We start from the raw sequence: 22,675 nt of genomic DNA on the forward strand, positions 1-22,675 counted from the left end.
TAATCTTCTAATAAAGAAAAAAGAATGGCATATGGCAGGAATGTTAATGCGACAAAGCATTCATGGGTTGGGCAACTGTTATGTGTAAAACAAACCCAGGAGTCTTCCTGATGGCTCTCCCCGACTCTTTGGATAGATAGAAAAGGTAACCCCATCACTCTGTATTCCTATCAACGATTTTACTTGCTGACTTTGATTCTTGTGCATTATTAAAGGCACAGTCTGTCAGAAAATAGGTGGAAACCCCAATAGGTATCTTAGGAGACCTACCATATGCAACTGCTGATTGCTGTTTATTGTTTGGTCTTCCACATAAGATCATCATTCTTGTCATAGATCTGACCCTTCTTTATACGCCTTCTCTTCTGTACCTCAGTTCAAGACTTGAGGGTGGTTTTTTTTTTTTTTAAAGTTTAACTACCATAGCAAAAGCTGGGATTCCCCTGCTCGTTACAAGTGTTAACTAGCCTGATATAACTGCTGCACGGTCTCTGTACCTTTCTTGATTAGATTTGGATTTTACATCATTACACTTCACGCTCTACTTCGTGGGCCCTTGACCCGTCCTCAACCCCGCCCCTCACAAAAGGTTTGCCTGTGACTCATTTCATTTGAAAAAGTGGGCTCTGGTCCACAAAAGCTTAAACGGGAACAAAATTTTGTCAGTCTTTAAGGTGTCACAAGACTCCTGTTTATTTTTACTGGGCGTGTTGGAGGCGAGGGAGACGGTCTTCCTCGTTAGCGATGTACTGCGGCTACCTCACAGGTCTGAACTGTTGCCAAGGGGGCCCCTTTCTCCATCTGGCGCAAGGCAAAAGGGCTGCAGCGCCGAGGTACCAAACAACCCCGCCCCCTCGCTCAAGAGCGTGCGCCTGCGCGCTTGGTGCACTCCGCGCCCTGCCTCGTAGCGTCCCCCACTTCTTCTGTTCCCGGGCTTAGCGACACCAGCCCAAGCCCCGCCCCTTCGTGAGCTTTCAGGCTCGCATGAGCCCTCCCACAGGCGCTGGCAGAAGCCAGGGAAGCGCTGCGACGGGCAACGTTTGGGCGACGTCAGCGGGCGCGCGCGGTTCAGACTCCAGCTCCTTAAAACGGCGTGTAAACTGAGATGCTGCTGCAGAGAGCAGCGCGCCAGCGGCGTCCCAACAGCGCCACAAGGTCCAGGGGCAGACGCGGCAGCTTCGTCGCCCGCAGCTCTAAGCCTCCCGCCTCGCAGACGCACATCCCAAGCTGAGGAGGGAAGGCTCCCAACTAAGAGCCGGCGGCGCTTCTCGGCACCCTCCAGTCGCCACACCGGGGGATGACAGCGGCGCCCTCGGTTGCTCTGCAAAGCCGCCGCGCCCTCTTCGCCACCCCCGCGCCCTGGCACCATGGACACCTGCTCGGCGGCGGCGGCTGCCCGCGCGCTGCTTCTCCTCGGGCTGCTCGGGCTGGACGCGGTGCCTGCCAAAAGCTCGCGCGACGCTGCGGGCAGACGCCAGAGGAGCTGCCCGGGCACCTGTCACTGTGAGCCCGACGGGATGTTGGTGAGAGTGGACTGCTCGGATCTGGGCCTGACAAGCGTGCCCGCCAACCTCAGCATCTTCGCCTCGTACCTGTAAGTTGTGGCGCGCGGGAGGGGCTTCTTTCGCCAGGTACGGGGATGGAGGCGGCAGGGGCGGGCGAAGGGAAAAGGCACCGGCAGCCGCTCATGGCGAACGCAGCAGGGATTCCGCTACAGCCTTCAGTCCTGACTGACGGGGAGCACGCCAAATTCCTGTGTGCTAAGGAGCAAATGATGTCCCGTATGGCACCTGAGGAGACCTCCTGGGAAGTCCATGTGACCTACCTGGATTTCCAAGGGGCAAGGAAGGTGGATAGCAAATAAAATTTAAAAAGCAACCATTTCCAAAATAGCGAATGAAAGGGGAATCTAGTAGTAACCATATGCAAACGGGTCAGGAGTGCATCCGTGAAATGTGCTTGGTTCTTCTTGAGATACTGGAAACGTTTCCTGCAAAACCTGTAGATCTTCCTAGATCCTAAAAGATTTGTTTTATGTCAGCCAACTCTTCTGCAGAAATGCATGTAAATTTAGTTGTAGGACCACCAACTAAATGTTTGTAACTTGGGATATTTGTTCTGTAGGAGCTTTACAAGAGATGACATTAACTCACACATTTTTGTTCCATCAGAAAATTAAATGTTCTAGATCTCCATTATTGTCATTTTATGTAGGAAATCTGGAGAGGGGGACAAACAGGATTAGAGTGTCGTGAAGTTCAGGAACGTACAGGGTAAATGTATGTAATCAAGAAAAATACAGAGACCGTTAAATCACTGTGCAAAATTAGTTGACACCTGCAAAGGGTGTGGCATCTCAGGTTTTGCTAAAACAGTTATCACTTACAGTGAAATAAAATTCCCAATCCCTGGGATTTAATGATTGTATCAATGACTCAGTGATGATCTAGCTTTAGGGGGTGGTTCTGTGATATTAGGACAAACAAAGATACTTATAGCTGTCTGCCACGTTATGGCATCCAGACAGTAGAAAGCTTAGGGCATAGTGATAATAGTGCAAACTTCCAAAATGTGGTGCCTGGACACCAATGTGGAACTTTCAATGCACCATGAATTCTTCAGTGTCTAATACCATGATCTTGCAAGTCTAGCTGTACATGAACATTTTAACCATCATCATGAATGATGCCATCAGAATGCAGATGATCCATGTTCCCATCAAAACTGTAAACATTATAGTGCAATCCTAATCAGAGTTATACCTTCTATGCCAGGGACCATTCAATGGATTGAGAAGAGTGTAACTCTGATTAGAATTTCACTGTGAATCACCAAATTGCTTTCTTAATTACATTAAAGAAGATGGCTGCACACTCTGATCTTTGATGACTGGAATCCTGAGTGCACCACAACATACTGTACTTAATGTGATATATATACTGTCTGGATATATAAACAGACTATGTTTGGGCACAGTCATAAATCATCATCTGTCTGTCATGTACAGAAAGCATACAGTATATGTAAGCAGTGAGTTTTATGAGCCTGGATGAAAAAAAACACCTATTGAGGAGTATTAAATACCCCTTTGTACTGGAACATTTCTTTCATGGAACACTTCACATAAGAATTGATGTGTAATATGTGATTATTTTACAGGCTGGAAAAATATTATCAGTTGTGGCTTCTCAGTATTTGTAGGCTGCTAGCACTTGCCTTATTTTAGTATTGCTTGAGGCGGTGCTGTGCAATGGGGATCTCAGTTCAGAGTCAAATCCTTGTTCACTTGGGATTCTTAGAATAGGAATTGCAGCATGTTTCATAGAAACTGAATTTGTTTCTTGCATAATGTCACTAGTGTGTTGGTTTCCAAAAAATATTTGTTTAATCACTTGTTGATCATAAAATGGGATATAAACATTTATAGACATGGCTATGCTATTACCCACTCAGAATAGGTACAATATACTTACACAAATGTATTTTACTATATATTGTTTATAGGGTAATTAAAATGAGACAGCAACAGAATCTTGATTGGACCTGCTGGCCTTTATCTTTACCTTTGATCCTTCCAGCAAGGCTTTGAACTACAGAATTTGATTTAATTTTTAACTGATCTCTATCTAGATTCCTGAGAGCTAAAATAGAGCAGTTGCCAAAAGTCTTGGAAATACAGCAATAGGATCATTGGAAAAGACAGAGGATGCATCTCTGATCTGGAACAAGATTACTTTGGTTCTTCTATTGAGAATCTATAATGTGTTAATGTTAAATGTTAGAGTGCTGGAATAAGAAATACATATAATAGATAGAACAAAGTTTGACTCCAGTGGCACCTTTAAGACAAACAAAGTTTAATTCTGGGTATAAGCTTTTGTGTGCATGAACACTTCATAATAGATAGTTCTTGCACTGTGATTATGTGCCTCACTTACTTAATATCGCATGTCTTCCTTAGAGAGTGAAAAATAAAGAGAAATAGAAATGGAAACATGTTGCTTTCCATTATATTGCCCCCACTTTTGGTGCTTTATGATGAAATGTTAAGTTCCTGATTTCACAAAGTTCTTAATAAGTACCTTTTAATGATAACATGGTGGAACTATATTAAAATCTATAATGCTTATTTATTATACCCATACTCTACCTGGGAACTTTGTCTTTGTTCTCTGCATTTAAGTGTGTGATATTTGCAGTCTTGGTGTTTGTTTGGTTCCCCCTCCCCATTTTTATAATATAATACAGTAATAATACTTTTTACATTTCAATTAGATAACATTCCTTTTAATTGATCCATACATGAGTCCTCAACATACTTACTTAAAAGAATGTCCAACTGATTGCAATGGACTATACTTTCAATGGTGTGAATTCAGGATCAAAGATGGCTTCTGGTACAGTTTATAAAACCTTTATCTGCTGCCAAGGTTTTTTTTTTTCTGGGGGAATGCACCTGAGCAAAGTTCTGAAACCTCTTAATAAACAAAATTATAAAAAAAAAGTCTAAAAGTTCATGAGGAGCACTGGGGAGCATGACAGTCTTTGCGAAGAACGTTTAAGCACAGTTGCTTCAAGTTCATCATTCAGTCTTAGGCACTAAAAGCAAGACCCAAAAAAGCACTAAAGGCAAGACCCATGGTGACATGTCTAAAGTTTGGAAACAGCTTTAAAGTTGGGGTAAATCCATAGCACATGAAAATGATATTATTTCAAAGAATCCTTTGTGTTTCTCCTTCATTTCTTTCTTGAGAGTTCCAGCACCTCTTTTTCCTGAAAAAAGCCTGTGTGCTGCAGATGACAGCCTTCATACTAGAGACAGCCTTAGACCTCTTGGTTTGGGAGAATTGTTGTCCCATCTCAATGGGGAATGTTGTATTACTGTTCTGTAGAATTTTAAGTCATTGATACTCATTTACACTTAACTCTCTTCTGCTTGAGTATAACTCACTTCTATATAAATATTAAAAAAAATTATTTACTCAAAAGTAAGTCTAACTGCATCCGATGGAATTTTTTCCTAAACAAGTGTGCACATATTTTGTTGTTAATTACACAAGACTGACAGAACAAAAGTGACTTATAAAAATAGATGATATGGAAGTGCTGGAAATTATGAATTGTACCTCTTAATTAAAAAAAAATGTTTCCAAATTTTTGTTTTCTTACAAAGAATTTAGATGCATTATATATGTTGGAGTTGCAGGACAGGGAATGTATCGCAGGATAGTGTATTTGTGTTATTTCAGTCATCCCGAACAATGCTTAATGAAAATATCAGGTGATGCAACCATTTGTTATTTGCACTGAGTTTTTATCTTTTGATTAAATCAATGTTTACCAAGTTATATGATAGCATAGTTTTAGCACACCTGCCTTTTCTCATCAATGGCTAAAAATATGAGCAATAAGTAAGCCTTTAAAAATCTTGGATGCCAAGTTCTAAACAATATTTTGAAATATTTTTACAGGACTGATGCCTAAATATGTGTTGCTTATGCCCTACCAATGTACATAGTTGCTACAAAGTTCTTATCACTGCAGTATTTCAACAGTTGGCATTCTGAATATGTTCTTTAACATTTTCAGAAGTAGACATTAATTTGGTTCCTGTGTCAGATTAACTGGTCTTGCAGATGTTTCTGATAGCCCTGTAAACATCTGCACTGATATATCTACCTTCAGTGTTACTGCCTCAGTCCAGGCATCATGTCAGAAATTGGCTGAGGGAACTTAAGTATGCTTTGGTGTGATCGATGCTTCCATTTACAAAGCATGATTTGTTAAATCATAAACTATGATATGCCAACCAAGTATAGTTTTATGTCAGTTGACAAACATAGTTATGTCCATTGCTCTGCCTGCAAAAGCTGCTGCATCATGGAAATGGGAGTGATCATGAATCCAATTCAAACATTATGGAGTATACAGGTTGTTCTGGACCCCTATCCCCTGTATAATGCAGACATAACATGCTGGTTCTCCTCAGCTCACATGCTCATAGTGCTCAGTTCTGCCATTCCCTTCATGCCACTTAATCTGAGCTGAAGTAGTCTTGAGGCAACATTTGGCTCACTGGGGAAACTCGCATTTTCCAATCCTAACTGTGCACCACATGTGCAAGAACTGAGAACTTGTAACTCACATCTGACTGTTACACAGAGTAGAGCTCCCAGAACCAGGGTTTTTTTCTGCCGGAGCCCACAGGAGCAAAGCTCTGCCTGGGCTGGCCAGGGCTCCAGCTAGCCTGACCCGCCATGTGGCAGCCATATACTTCCAGACCAGGTGGTATGGTCTAATATGCAAATGAACCACTGCTGGGCTTTTTCTACAAAAACATTGCCCAGAACCAACCTATGTACTCCATGATATGTGAACTGGTAGCTAAGAGGGTAGAAAGTTAAAGCTGCTTCAAATTTTAGTTTGCTTATTGTATGTTTGGAAACTAAAACCATGAATTTGTGTGATTGAGGCACAGTATAGTCTTTAGTTTTAGTACCATGTTTCTGGGCTGACGATGGGCAAACACACCAGGAATGGTCTTAGTGATTATGGGGCCTTGGACAAAAGTCAAACATGGGGATCTCCACATCCTCTTTATTCCCACCATCACATACCTCAGCCATTTGTAGTGCTGCCAGGTGCTCCTCCTGGTAACCAGTGGGAGACAGGGTAGGACTTACCAGGAGCAGGAGGGAAACCTGGGCTTCATTGCTGGCAACAAGGGACATCACTTCCGACATGTACCTGAAGTGACATAATCATACTGTAATGTTATTTTTTTCCAGCAAAAACTCTATAGTAAAATGACTTCTATCATATAGTTTTTGCCCAAATACCAAAACATTGCTGTGATGTCACTGATGTGATGATGCCTCTTCTAGTACACACCAGAATTAACACTGCCACATCATCAGCAATGTAGCCTGGGCCTTCTTCCTGCTCCAGATAAATCCCCATCCCAGCCAACTGATTGGCAGTGGGAGTGGGACCTGGGGTGTGGAATCCTCCACCTCCAGTGGAGGCTGGCAATCCTAGTCACCTGTGAGTTGTTTGCTGTGGGGGTCAGCACAGTGTGAGAATAGGGGCACAGGAAAGAAAAAAAAAGCATATGATGGAGTTGTATGTGCATGCTTGCCTTCCCACACAACTGCAGCCTGGCATGCCAACCAACCACAGAGTAACAGCAGCTAGCTGCTTGGGGTGCTCTCTGATGGCAACAAGGAAGGACTGAGTCACAGAGCAAGATGGGGTACCATGTGCTGTACATCCACTTGCTCATCCTCTCAGTTGCCAGACAGTTTACAGGGCTGGCTGCTGAGTGAGCGGTGCCTTGCAATACCCCTTCTTCCTCTGTGTGTCATCTTGACTCAGTTGCAGCATGATAGGGGCGAATGTATGGCAGTTGGGGGAGTCATCCTTAGTCTCTCATCTGTTAAGTTGCTATTGTTGGCAGCAGAGAGGGCAGCCAAGATAGCTGCATGGCAGTTGGGGGGCCCAAGGCAAATGCCCAGGCTGACGCATAGCTAAGACTGCAAGTACAAATACAAGCACTAAATCATCATGTTCCCCATTCATATATAAAGCAAGGTTGCTTGATAGACCTAATTTTACCATCAAAAGGAGTTCATGGATGAGGAGAGCTGATGGAAAAGTACCTAAGTGAAAAAATAATGAATAATATTTTTTCAAAAAATCTAGTTGTATCTTTTAAACTAAATTTTTATTTACAGACATGGCTACAGTTGAATAAAAATAATGGATACTACAAATGTGTCTGCTGTACAGTTTGTTCTTGCTTATATTTCAAAATGGAAATATAAAACATCTTTTTGTTGGTAGTTACATATTTGTATATCAAGAGTCCTTTAATGTTTAAAGTGTAATTGTTTCCTATTTACTGTAGGCCTAATAGCATACACATTGTTTCTGTTGGTTAATGTAAATTTTACATAGTATCTGACAGGATAAACTGGGAGCCTCTTTAGTTACAAATTTGATGTTTTCTTATCAGTGTGCTGTAGGAAAAACTGAGATCCAGGATCTTCGAGTCCTTTACATTTGGAATGTCTATTAAAAGCTATAACAATTCTGTGCAGCAAGAAAACCTTACCATCTTTATTCATTAGGTAATGGATGCTATCCCAAGACCACAAGAATAAGTCGGTAACAAAATTACAGATTATCAGTGCATTTTTTCCAGGTTTTAAAGAAAATTAGATTGCTGTAATAGATTGCAGGGTTAATTCTTAAAATTATACAAACATTTCCTGTTTTTATCACTCATAGCATAATTCACTAGATGTGTCATATCTTAAAACAGGGTGTCAAACATGTGGCCCATGGGCTAGATCAGGCACCCAGAGGGCTCTTGGAGAGCCACTTTGGTGTAGTGGTTAAGTGCACGGACTCTTATCTGGGGGAACCGGGTTTGATTCCCCACTCCTCCACTTGCGCCTGCTGGAATGGCCTTGGGTTAGTCAGAGCTCTGGCAGAGGTTGTTCTTGAAAGGGCAGCTGCTGTGAGAGTCCTCTCAGCCCCATCCACCTCACAGGGTGTCTGTTGTGGGGGAGGAAGATAAAGGAGATTGTGAGCTGCTCTGAGATTCAGAGTGGAGGGTGGGATATAAATCCAATATCATCATCATCTCCTCCTCTTTCTTCTGCTTCCTTTCTGGCCCGCGAGCAACTCACTGTCATCTGCTTCCTTCTCCCTCTCTTGTTTCCTTCTGCATCACAGCTTGCTTTGCCAGATTTGCTCAGTCAAGCTACAGAGCAAACCCTTTATTTTCTCCATTGGCTGACCAGCATATGAAGCAACTTATGCACAAAAGCTCACACTGCCCAGCCATTTCATGTTTTCCCCTGGGTATTAGACTCAAAGCACTGACCATGAGATTTCTGTAATGGATGTCAGTAAATCAAAAGCAGGTTGGCAACCTACAGTAAACACACCTGAACCACACCTGAACAGTATATTCAAGATTGCTACAACACAGACATTGTCTCCAGATTTTGTTGCAATAATTCAGAGCAAGAGGTGTCAGTTATCACAGACTATTAAATAAACAAAATATTGCAAGAGTGCTAATCTTTTACGCCTGTTTTAAGTTTTTTTAAAAAATCTTTGTGTTTGTATTCTTTATATCCCTGATACTACATTTTATGACACGCATGGCTTGGCCCAACAAGTTTTCATTTATGTCATATCTGGCCCTCATACCAAATGAGTTAGACACCCCTGTATTAAAAGAACTCTTATCAATATCTTCATGCAACTTATTCTTCAAGTAGTCTCATAGACTTTCATAAAACAGTTAGTCTAGGATAGGTGGCTGGCCTGTCTTCCTAACAGGCCTGTCTTACCTTAAATGTTCTTTGCATATCTTTACTGTTAATGAGTTAAAATCTGATGCACATTCAATTGATGCATGATACATTTACTCGAAGTATTTTTTGGGGGGGAGGGGGAACTTTATTTTTTAACATTTTGATAGCCCTATATTTAAAGCTGCAGTATTTAAAGGGTGGTCAAGCCCTTAGCCTCAAGTGGAGGGAGAGATCAACCTTGTCTATATTCTTTAATTGTCAGAAGTAGTTCATAATACTCAATTACTATTAGTCTGAACTTTTCTTAAATTATTACAATTGTTATGCTTGTGTAGTGCTTGCAAAAGTAAATTCTTGTTCACTATTAAAAATTTAAATGTAAGAATTTTTAATTTAAAAAAGTACACGAACCGTTGTATGTAATCAAGATGTTTATAAAATGCAAAAATAGGGCTAAGTTCAATGGTGTATTCTCATTTAATGTAAGTTCAGGCTAGGAAACTCTTCTAGCTGTCTTCCTGATCTATTCATTGTTTTAGCTAATGTATTATTTTAATCATTGCATTTTATAAATGAGGGTGTTCTAATTTAATACTAGATTATAGGGAGGAACTAGAAGTTAGTCGGCCTAGAAGTTAGTCTGAAGAAGACAGAAGTTCTCCACCAGCCTGCACCCCAGGAAGATTATCACCCTCCCTGCATCACTGTGGGTGAATCAGTTCTGAAGACAGTCCAGCAGTTCAGCTACCTGGGGTGCATCATCTCCTCAGATGCCAAGATCGACAAGGAGATTGACAACAGGCTGGCAAAGGCAAACCGTGCATTTGGCCGACTGCACAAAAGAGTGTGGAGCAACAAGCATCTGAAAAAAGGCACAAAGATCAATGTTTACAAAGCGGTTGTGATGACAACCCTCATCTATGGCTCCGAATCGTGGGTTTTATACCGTCATCACCTGCGACTCCTTGAGTGCTTTCATCAGCGCTGCCTTCGCACCATCCTCAACATCCACTGGAGTGACTTTGTGACCAACACTGAAGTCCTCAAGCGGGCAGAGGTTACCAGCATCGAGGCACTGCTGTTGAAGACGCAGCTGCGCTGGGCAGGGCATATTTCTAGGATGGAAAACCACCGCCTTCCCAAGATTGCCCTGTATGGCGAACTCTCCACCGGCCATCGAAATAGAGGGGCACCAAAGAAGAGGTACAAGGACTCCTTGAAGAAATCCCTTAGCACCTGTCACATCAACCATCACCAGTGGTCTGACCTAGCCTCAGATCGCAAAGCATGGAGGCACACCATCCACCAGGCTGTCTCTTCCTTTGAGAACGCACGCATAGCTGGTCTTGAGGACAAAAGGAGATTGAGGAAGAATCGCACTGCTACAGCACCAACCCCAAATCAGACTTTTCCCTGCAGCCACTGTGGCCGGACCTGCCTGTCCCGCATTGGTCTTGTCAGCCACCAGCGAGCCTGCTGCAAACGTGGACTATTGCACCCTTCTTAAATCTTCGTTCGCGAAGCCAAGCCGAGAGATAGGGAGGAAATGGAGTGATTGTTTTATAAAAATCAGTTTTAAAATTCTTTTTAAAAAACTTTAATTTATGTGAAAAAATAGCAATTGACATTTTTCTTTTTTTTTTAAGTACTGAATTTCCTTTTAGTTGTTAAAATACAACTGAAACAATTTTTATAATATTTGTCACTTTCCCCTTCTTGCTAAACAGCAGTGGTAAAGAATAAATCTCTGTGTTGTTTTCATTCAGGGTTGTGTGCCTTTAAGGGAAGGAATTGAAAAAGCGCTTGCACACACAATGCTCCTTTTTGTGGTGACTGCTCTGTGGAAATGATATGTAAACTGACAGGCGAGAAAAAGGAAACTCTTTTAAACTAGTAAAATACAAGGATCTGGCACAGTGAAGGCACCTTCAGTTTGTCTTAGTATCTGGAGTGCAGAGGACAATTGGGCTGACAGAGGGAGTCTGACTCCAGCTGAGAAAGCGTGGATGGAAGTGACCTTCTCAGTCAACATGCCATTTGAGATTAGGGTTTCCTCAAGTGTTCCCTTGTTAACTCAACCTTTTCTCCAGCACAGTTTATCTTTCAAAAGCTTACCATTAAAATCACAACCCATTTGTAACAGTTCAGAATGTCTTCTGTTTATGTGCTCTGTGACACCTTCTTTCATTCTTGCTTAAGGCTCTGATTTGATGTACTAATGCATGCTTGAGCATAATTTTCAATAAAATCAATGGGGTTTATACCCAAGTGAGAGTGTATGGTAGTTTAATGTAATTTATGCTGCCTTGTACTTAATTAAGTCATAACATTTGCCTGCTTAGAATCTGGGTCCAGTTTCATTACAACGTAACAGAATAGAATGGGAATGTAATCAGAAGAACTGAATTTATGGTTTAAATCCTGAAACACAATAGCACAATGCCAATACAATAGTTTGTGAGACAGAGGGCCTGGGCTTTAACTTAGCTTTGCCATGTACATGGCCGTTCCTTCATCCTCAGTGAATCCCAGCCACACCTGAGGTCAAGTCTGCACTGCTGTTCAGTCATGCAACCACTGATAATACTGCTGTGAGCAATCAAAACATTCTGCTGCCGAGTGCTGTTGGGCCACAATGTCCTGTTCCCTGACTGAGGCCTGTTGTGTCTGGTTATTTACAACTCTTGCTTTTTGTTGTATGGCAGCTGTAGTATGGCATTGGATGAGCAAGCCGTAGGTTTACATGCCCCCCCCAACCCCTTTTACTCTTTTCATGATCTGCTTTCCTCTTTGTGGCAGTGAACTAAAATTTGCCTTTACATAAGACATGGGAACCAATGGCTTGTGCTTGTCATTCTTAAGAATGGAAGGTTACAGTATGAACATGGTTTCTCTTTCTAGTTTGGAGGCTAAGTGAAATGTTTGATGGTTTGGACATAACAACAAACAATGGTTTGCCTGCTATAGGAAGTTAACAAAGGAATCAGAACATGTGAGGGAAAGAGAAGAGTATATGGACTAGGGTTCCCAGACACTGCCTGGCAACCAGTGGGAGGACTGTTGGTGGGAATGTAGGGGAGTGTGATGCTGGTTGCAGTGCCACATCACTTGTGGTAAAAACAAACAAACCCAGAAGTGACATAGGTGGTTCTGAAAAAATTGTGGTGAATCTGCTGCAGAATATGAAAACTGCAGTCTGTAATTGTCTAGCAACATAAATAAATGTTGGTGTATGCCACATATGGTTTATAGTAATCTAAAATTATATTATCAAGGCAGATTGGGGAGCTAAAATAGCCTTGGAAAAATAATTACATAATGGCCCCTGTTTTAGTACTTAGCTTTTAAGCCCAGCATGGGGCAGCTAAAGTGGCTTGCATCAGCATTCTGTTTGCGGCTTCTCAGAAGTGAGCCCCATTCTAATTAATAAGGCTTACTCCCAGCGAAGTGTGCCATATCTGCCTACCTGTGCCATTCTTTAATTTAATGGGTGATGATAAGTTGTAGTGTTTGAATCTCTATCTTGTTTCCTCACATCCTCCTTTTTAAAACAAAAAAGCCCCAAATTCTTTAGCCTTTCTTGGGAGAAAAGGTATTGAGATCTCTTGATCATTTTGGTTTCCTTTCATGCATTTTTCCAGCTCTGCAATATTCTTTTAGAGATGTTACAACAAAATAGTACTCAGTATTCACTCTATTTAGTTAATGGAGGGAAAACAAAAAATCCTGCTGCTATCTCTTGTGATTATTCTTATGGAACTGTAAGATGGACAGAAAAAAAGAACAATAGAGGGAAAGGAAATGACATTTCATCTGAAATATTCACCTCTTGTTTCTAACAATTCCCAATGAACTCCAATAGCCTCAGACAAGAGGCTTTTATTGAAATCATTTAAAGTTAGATAGTAAGGAATTGCCTTTAGAGACAAAAGGAAAGGCTGTGCCCCCCCCCCCATTTGAACCATTGAGTTTCATAATTACTTGAAGTTAATTCTACCATAAAAAGGTAAAGGTATTCCCCTGTGCAAGCACTGGGTCATTATCGACCCATGGGGTGATGTCACATCCAGACATTTTCATGGCAGACTTCTACGGGGTTGGTTGCCATTGCCTTCCCCGGTCATCTACACTTTACCCCCAGCAAGTTGGGTACTCATTTTACCAACCTCGGAAGGATGGAAGGTTGAGTCAATCTTGAGTGGGCTACTTGAACCCAGCTTCTGTCAGGATCAAACTCAAGTTGTTAGCAGAGCTTGGATTGCAGTACTGCAGCTTACCATTCTGCACCACAGGGCTCATCTATCATAGGTGTCATTTTTTCACCTTCTGTTGTTGAAATGATCAAAGACTTAGCAATTTATTGTAATGAATTGTGATGACAAGCCAAAAGAAAACGTTTCTGGGAGTAAACCCCATTGAATAAAATGAGACTTTGTTCCAAGTAGAACTGCTTAGGATTGTTCCCTTATAGAGCAATTCTGAGCAGGTTTCCTGAGACATCAGTCCCATTTTATTCCCAGGAAAGTGTTCTTAGGATTTCAGCCTTAGAGAGCCAGTTGTGGTGTAGTGGTTAAGAATGGCAGACTCTAATCTGGAGAACCGGGTTTGATTCCCCACAGGGCTGGATTAACAAATAGGTTGAGTAGACACCAGCCTATGGGCCCCCTCGCCTTTAGGGGCCCCAGACTGACTTTCCCTCATAGTTTCCCCCCTGCTTGCAGCCCTCCCAGCCTGCACGTACAGCCAGCAACTGAGCCTCTCTTTGCCTGACTTGCCTGGTGTGGCTGCTGCTGGCATTGTCACAAAGTTTGTCTCTCTCTGCCTCTCCCCCATAGCTTTGTCAAAGGGGCTTTTTAGAAGGGTCCTGCAGACTATAGTGGGGGCCATGGGCAGCAAGATGGGTACTCTGACTCTGAGATGACTTGCGAGGGGGCCCCAAGATTTCGACTGCCCAGAGACCTCCACAGGGTTTAATCCAGCACTGATTCCCCACTCCTCCTCATGAAGCCAGATTGAGTGACCTTGGGCCAGTCACAGTTCTTTCAGAGTTCACCGAGCTCCACCTACCTCAAAGGGTGTCTGTTGTGGGGAGAGAAAGGGAGAGTGATTGTAAGCCACTCCAAGACTTCTTCAGGTACTGAAAAGCAAGGTATAAAACAAGCTCCTCCTCCTCATAAACATGCTTACTAGGGATTAAAAGTAGACATGCTTGGGACTGCACTGTAAATTATGTAAAAGAAAAAGGGCTTCCTCCCCTCTAGGTGATCATCCATATTGCATGAAATTAAGTATGTTAAAATACTATTGTACTGCTTAACACTTTGACAATATAATAAAAAGTAGAGCCATCACCTTGTCAACAAAAGTCCGTATAGTCAAAGCAATGGTATTTCCAGTAGTAATGTATGGCTGTGAGAGCTGGGCCATAAGGAAGGCTGAGTGCAGAACAATAGATGCTTTTGAGATGTGGTGCTGGAAAAGAATCTTGAGAGTCCCTTGGACTGCAAGAAGATCCAGTCAGTCAGTCCTAAGGGAAATGAACCCAGACTGTTCCCTGGAAGGTCAGATGCTGATGCTGAAGCTCAAATACTTTGGCCACCAAATGAGAAGAGAGCACTCACTGGAGAAGATCCTGATGCTGGGAAAGACAGAAGGCAAAAGAAGAAGGGGATGGCAAAAGATGAGATGGCTGGACAGCATTTTTGATGTAACAAACATGAATTTGAGCAGACTTCGGAGGGTGGTGGAAGACAGGAGGGCCTGTCGTGACTTTGTCCATGGGGTCGCAAAGAGTTGGATTTGACTGTGTGACTGCACAACAACAAACTGCTAGACACAAAGAAATGAGCATCAAAGACTTAATTTAGAAATGAAAAAAAAGATAAAAATTTCATCTAGTTTCTAACTGCACTGATGTTGATTTCTAGAACTGCCCTTAAAATTTGATAATTTGAAAGGAAAAGCCTCTTTTATGCTCATACATGCATACACATACTTTCTGACATCTCTGGGAAGCAAAACTTTCACCAGGTACTTTTTCCCCAGCCAGGAGTGTGGGAATGACCTGCAGTGGTACCCAAGTCCCATGACCCCTGCATTCTGGCAGGGCAAAAGGCAGGTAAGGCTGTGGTGGAGTCACCCATAGTAAGAAGCCTGATGATCAGCAGGCTGCCAGATTCAAGCTTGAGGCTGCCAGACCCTGTGAACAGGCTGCATGTGCTTGGGAGGGAGCTGAATGGTTGTGACCAAAGGAGCTGGACAGACCCAGCTGAGCAGTAGCTGGCTGCAGAGGAGGGAGGAAGACAGAACTGACAGTGTGGGATACAAGGGAAAAGGAGGAAATATAGAAAGAGAGATGAAGAGGAGGGATAAAAGGAAAGCAGATTTAAAAGGGAGCAGGAAGTGTAACAAAAACAGAACTGAATGATGACAAAATTAAGGGGGGAGGGTCAGACCTTTCAGTCAATCCCTGCTACTCCCACTGAAAGCTTCCTCAGGGAGGGGGTTGTACTGGTGCAGCAGGAGGAGGGCGAGAAGCAAGAGCAGTAGTTCATGAGTGCTGGGGGAACAGACTCTGGAGATGCCCAGATGGGAGAGGGAACCTTCCTCCACTTTCAGGATGGAAGTCTCATGGGTGACCTCCTGGTGAGCTTAATGGCCAATCCACCCTGCCTGAGAGGACATATGAAACTACCTTAACTGCTATGGAGCATTCCTATCTTTAAATATTTGTAGATACATATTCATAAATGTTTCTGTCTTTGGAGAGTAATGATGCTGCATATTTCAACTCAATTCTCTTCAGAATGAAAGGAATTGTGCAGCATAATAGAAAATACATTTGGACACTCAGTAATGTTAGTAGATATGTGTGTGTGTTTCCTGAGAAATCAAAGTTGTGTCATTTAACGGTCAAGACTGCTTAAAACATCCTTTTATATTTCAATGAACAATACACACCATTTGGCTTAGTTGTCTTGATGGATTCCTATCTGTGATGTAGACATCTTTTATAAATGGGATTGGCTCACACAAACAAGTGCATGAAGTTAAATGTGTTTATGTAGAGGAAGTGAAGTGTGTTTATATAGAGTAAGCAAGTGTCACCTTTTTGCATGAGTGAGCCCAGAGACTATAATTTAACAGAACAATGAAATATTGAATTCTCCAACTGTCTATCTCACACTACATTTCTTCTGTTACACTTGGAGAACCCACAGTGATAGAAATTTAATAGTGCCTGTTGATGTATGTAGAAGGGAAGCAGGGCTTTTTTTGTAGCAGGAACTCCTTGGCATATTAGGCTACACCCCCTTGATGTAGGCAGTCCTCCAAGAGCTTACAGTAGGCCCTGTAAGAAGAGCCCTGTAAGCTTTTGTGTCTGGCATTCATCCTGAAAAGCACAGCACAGCGCACCTGTGAGCAGTGCCTGGAAGGGACAAACGCAGCCCGCCTATGATGATCAGCAGTGGAAAGTTTAACTGGCCAGGATTGGACCTGACTAGGAAGAAAGTTGTTCTGGGAAATGTGTATAACAGGGGACCCGGACCCGCCATGTTGTCTTTGTGATGTACTCACTAATAAAGCATGTTGCCATTTGAACATCTCCGACCTCAGTACATTACACTGGTGATGAGGATGGGATACCGGTGAGCAGAGAGCAGCGAGCAGCCTCCAGTGCTCCAAGCTCTAGTGCTTCCTCGGTCGAGGCCATGGCTACTGCACCTGGGCAAACCCTACCAGCATTCAAGGTCACTCGGCCCGACTTATGGGAATCATGGGTGGACCAAATCATCTACTATATAGAGCTTCACAAAATGGAGGCAGCGGCCAAGAAGAAGGTGCTTCTCCTGAGCTCGTGCGGGTTGGAGACCACCCAGCTGATGAAAAGACTCATCGCGCCAACCACCCTCGCAAGGGCTACCTATGACCAACTGGTCAAGGCAATGACGAACCACATGGCGCCACAGCCATCCCATCTCACACGCAGGCACGCATTCTACATGAGACAGCAGAGACAAGCTGAGTCCACCACTGAGTATCTTGCAGAGCTCCATGGATTAGCCCTGAGGTGCGATTTCACGGGGGACTTGGAAGAGATCCTGCTGGACCGATTCGCGGTTGGCGTCCGGGAGGAGAAAATGCGCCGAAAGTTGCTAGTATACAAGGACAAAGACATCGACCTTGTGAAAGCATTCTGACAAGTTGCCTTCGAACAGACACACACCAGCCCTTCCACGCACCAGGCCACCACTGCCTTGATGTCGGACGGCTCTGATGAGGAAGGGGCACACCAGCTTCGCCACTAGCCACACAGCGGGCTGAAAACACCAAACTGACCATGGGCAGCGGAGAAGCCAAGCACTAAGTGCGCCAGCTGTGGGGACCCACACAAGCGCCGAGACTGCTCCTACCGTAACATGGACTGCAGAAGCTGCGGAAAAGTGGGCAACATTGCCTGAGCTTGCAGGGCCAGAACCAACAGGAGGCCTCAGTCCGCACACCATGATGCAACAGACGCACACATGATGGCCACAAACAGCATCCAGGTAATGAACTTGCCCCAGGACACCCCTGATAAGATCAAAGTGCAGTCTTGATCAAGGGATGGAATTGGACATGGGATCCTCCATCTCCATTATTTCGGAGGAGACTCTCAGTAAACTCTGCCCCCACAACTGGCCAGTCCTGCGGCTCGCGGAGTTCATATTGCGAGGCTTTCAAAACAATCCAGTGCAGATCATGGGGTGGGCCAGAGTTAGGGTGGAGTTCAAAAATTTTAAAGGGGCCCTGGACATACTTGTGGTAAAGCGCTGGCTCACCACCCTATTGGAATTGGCTTGGTTTAAGCCCCTGGGCATCAAAATTGTAGGGGCGGACCCCATACAGGCCCATAATTTCGACCAAGTGTGCTGGGAGTTCCCGGAAGTATTCAGTGGAGCTCTGAGAAATTACAAGGGGCCACCTGTCGCGTTGCAGCTGGATCCCATGGTTAGGCCCTTAAGGCTGAAGGCTTGGCGGGTTCCGTTTGCACTTAAGCCAAAAATCAAAGCTGAACTGGACTGCCTCGTGGCCCAGGGGGTGCTAGAGCCCATCTCCCACACCACTTGGGAAACCTCCATAGTCACCCCAGTCAAGCCGAACGGGGATGTGCGCATCTGTGCAGACTACAAATGCACAATTAATAAAGCACTACAGAACCACCCATACCCCATCCTGGTGGTCAGCCATGTCCTCGCCTCCCTGGCCGGTTCAAAGATTTTTGGGAAATTGGATTTGGCCCAAGCATAGCAACAACTTCTGGTGGATGAGCAAATGGCTGAGACCCAGACCATCGTTATGCACCGGGGTGCTTTCAAGGTGCGGAGGCTACAATTTGGGGTCAGCGTGGGTCTGAAATTTTCCAAAGCTTAATGGACTCTCTCCTTAAAGGGATTCCCGGAGTACAACCCTTTTTCAATGACATTTTGATAGTAGCACCTGATGCCAACGAGTTCTGCCACCGCCTTCGAGAGGTGCTCTGCCATTTCCAGAATGCGGGTCTCAAGGCGAAGCGGGAGAAGTGCTTGCTTGGGGTGCCAAGGGTGGAGTTCCTGGGGTTTGTGGTGGACGCCATGGGAATTCACGGCTAACAAGACCAGGGCAATAGTCCAGGCCCCAGCCCCCACTTGCAAGGTGGAGCTACAAAGTTTTTGGGGGCTCCTGAACTTTTACCACTCATTCTTGCCCCACAAAGCAGCCCTGGCCGAATCCCTACACAGACTCCTAGATAAGGGCGCCCCGTGGGTCTGGGGAAGAAAGCAGGCCGCGGCCTTCCAGGCGGTCAAGGACATCTTGGTTTCAAATGAGGTACTCCACCATTTTGACTAGTCCCTCCCCATGATTATGGAGTCGGCGCCATCCTGGGCCACCAACTCCCGGATGGGAGAGAGGTCCCCGTGGTTTATTACTCTCACACTTTGACCCAAGCTGAGCTCAACTACACCCAAATAGAAAAGGAGGCATTGGCAATTGTGGTGGGTGTGTACAAATTCAACAACTACCTTTTTAGTAGGCGCTTCATGATTGCCATAGACCACAAGCCATTGCTCGGCCTACTCACCCCAGACCACCAGACACTGCAGATCCTGTCACAGTGGGTCCTGCGGTGGAACGGGTTCCTCAATGGCACTATGTTTACCTCCTGGGAGTTCCAGGAATTCCTGAATAGGTAGGTACCTCATCCGCCACATACTGTCTGCTCCCTTTCACCTGGTCACTAATGGCCAAGTGGAGTGCATGGTTCACACAACCAAGGGGATTGGGACCACCAACTGTCCGCCTTCCTGTTTGGGAACAGGATCAACCCCAACCTGGCTATGGGCATAAGCCCTGCTGAGTTACTCATGGGCAGGTGGTTAACCACCTGGCTTGATAGGTTATAACCTGACTGGGCTCCCCCGAGACAAGGGAGGCCACTAGGGGGTTCTTTCCGGGGGATCCAGTCTATGCCAAGAACTTTACGAGCGGACCGGAATAGATACCAACTTGGGTGCTGTGGCTCATCGGGTCCTGCTCATATGAGGTCACGTCAGAAGGGGGGCAGCTCCTCCACAGACACATAGACCAACTCGACTGCCGCACCCTGCCGGAGGAACCGGCAGGGCCAGGGGGAGTGGGGAACGGGGAGAGCAAGAAGCAACCCTGCCAAGCTCACCTAGTTTGCTGGCTGAGGAGCAGTACAGGGCGGGGGAGATATCTCTGCATGCTCAAGACAGCGCTCTGCCAACCGCGGCCCAAAGCAAGGAACCAGTGATTATAGAACCTCAGGCAGCAGCCCCAGCTCCCCAGATTGAACCTTGGCGGTCACTCAGAGAGTGGCGGCCACCCACTCATTTGAAAGACTCCCCCAGCAGGTGTCTGGGGGAGCCCTCAAAATTGGGGCTCTCCACCACCCACCTGGGAATAGCATCCCTAAGCCATAGTCATTGATGTTGTGATTAATCTTTTGCACCAAAATTAAATGTTCACAGCTGTGGATTGTAAAATCATGAAATGCATGTTATTTTTCAAAGCCACACTAATAGTGTGGCTTTGAAAAATAACTGTTCATAACATTATGAAAAATATCTGTTCGTAACATTCTGAAGTAAACTAAGATGGCTTTGTTTTATTTAGACAACTCTGTGAGCTATTTTGGAGGTCAATTCATTAATGTTAAATCAACAACTAGAGCTTCTTTTTGTCCTTCTGTAGCACGATTAATGAGTTTTGGCATTACTGGGATATCCCACAACAAAAGCTCTTGCTTTGACTAATTCCCAGCAGTCCTGACTTCATAAACTTTTATTTCAAGCTTTTATGTTTGACTGCACATTAAGGATAATGACTTCATATTGATATCTTGAAACATGGGGTATGCAAATACTTCCTCCTATATCAAAACTGTAGTGCAAGAACGCACATTATAAAAACAAGAGCAACAAAATAATTTGTAATTCAGCATGAAACCTCTTATTTGGTTTTAAAACAAATATCTTGACATTTACTGTTCTGAAATATTTCTTTTAAAAATGCATGCTATTCCTATGATACACATTATATGCGCTGCCATTAAATATTTGATAGTCAATGCCAACAGAGCTCTGCCCAGTTCAGTACATGTCAGAGAAGAAAACAGCACAGTTCAGAGCTTTAGTTGTGTTAACAGGAAAAATAGGTAGTTGATTAATTTCTTTCTGTAAAGACCAGTTTTCACTGGTAGTAGAAACTGTTATTAGCTGTTCCTCCCCCAAACCCCTTCAGACAACTTTAGAACCAGTATTCAAGAAAGCCAAAAAGAAAAAAAAATATTTTCAGCTTGTCTGACAAGACTACTTAAAAGCTTGTGATCAAAGGGTCTTAAGTAGTTATTATTGGTATGACAAACAACATTTGTGTCCCTTTATTAGATTTATTTTTCTTTGAAAAACTGCAGTGACTATGTTACAGATTGTGTAAAAGGGCTGGCAGGCTTGTATTCTTTGATTCCTAATTAACACCTTTAGTCCCAAAAGAACTAACAGAAATACCATAAAATGTTGCAGCTGCATTGTTATTCCGCTTGGTTGGTTTGTTAAAAGTCGGCTGGGCATTGGCAGCTGCTTTAAAGGCAAAACTCAATGGATGTTTTGTATTGTGCCCACTGAAGTGAAAGAAGGCAACATTTTATTTCAAATAGACAGCTGCATGATGACATTTAAATGGATCTAAATATAAGTTCTACCTTTAATGTATAGTAATTGATATTACATAAAGGAACAGCATAGCTAATGTTCATTATGACACAGATTTTAGGAAAAACTTTTGATGAGGAATGAAACATTTGACGGAACTTCATGAATGGAATATATTGAGAGTGAAACATGGTAACAGGAAAAAGCATTTCAAGTTAAAATTTAAAAAATTGCTTTGGGAAGCACCTAACAAAGTGAACTCTATAGTACTATATTATGCTTCTGAAGTAAAAGACTTTTTTTGTCAGTATTATGACAGCCAGTGTCCCTTTTGAAAATAAGTATTTTTTTCTCAATTGAATATAGTACAGCATACATTTTTATGCCAGAGCCTTGCTCCTTCTTTTTTCCCTTAGCCATAGCAATGAAATAAAGAAAACATTGAAACTCTTGTCAGATGAGTTGCACGCACATTCAGAAAATGCAATTAGGGAAATATGTAAATCTAGATGTTTCATCAAATGCTTGCTAAGGGTTCCCAGTGCTTTTTTGCACAAAGACTGAGCTAAAGAACTTCAGTGGCTGTGTAGGAGCCATTGTTCCAATCTTAGTGCTTATTAGAAACCAAGTCCAGGCTGGCCGTGGGAAATACCTACATATTTGACATAGGCACTATTTTGGAGAGAAAAGGGGGTGGAATAAAAAGTATGGAGATTTTACTGTTGCATTCTAATCAGCCATGATCTGCCTAATATGCTTTGATTGAAAAGAAAAACTAATTTTCCTATAGCCTGGATAAAAGTAATTAGCAAGCCAGTACTTCACTTTTCATGTTTTTGAAAAGGTCACAGAACATGTGAGGGGAGAGCAGAAATTGTAATTATGAGAGCAAGGTACCATTTTTTGGCTCATCATTGAGCATGGTTCGTTCAAAGTAGGATGCTGACATTACAGAGTCTCTTGCTAGAGACAGTATTGTAAATTGTGATATACGATTTAATCAAAGTAAAACAAGACTTCTGGAAGACATTTCATTATTACATGTTTTAGTTAATGTAATAATTTCCTGTCCAGATGGAACAAGGAATAATATTTTTCAGGGCCCAAGCATTCTGCATTTCATTTTCTTAAAATTAGTTTACAGTTATATCA

General features: G+C 43.4%; 1 protein-coding gene across 2 annotated transcripts in view; it reads left to right on the forward strand.

Annotated features, from left to right (window-relative positions):
• Positions 1–983: 983 nt before the first annotated feature.
• LGR5 (leucine rich repeat containing G protein-coupled receptor 5) overlaps positions 984–22,675 on the forward strand; it is a 147,603-nt gene continuing 125,911 nt past the window's right edge. The window contains exon 1 of one of the 2 annotated variants that reach the window (XM_060245083.1): positions 984–1,594. In XM_060245083.1, the coding sequence (XP_060101066.1) occupies positions 1,368–1,594 (227 nt within the window). In that variant the 5' untranslated portion in view covers positions 984–1,367. The remainder of the gene's footprint in view (positions 1,595–22,675) is intronic. The other variant, XM_060245082.1, reaches the window with a different exon arrangement.

The sequence above is a fragment of the Heteronotia binoei genome, chromosome 8 (genome assembly GCF_032191835.1).
Source record: "Heteronotia binoei isolate CCM8104 ecotype False Entrance Well chromosome 8, APGP_CSIRO_Hbin_v1, whole genome shotgun sequence".
NCBI classification, from domain to species: domain Eukaryota; kingdom Metazoa; phylum Chordata; class Lepidosauria; order Squamata; family Gekkonidae; genus Heteronotia; species Heteronotia binoei.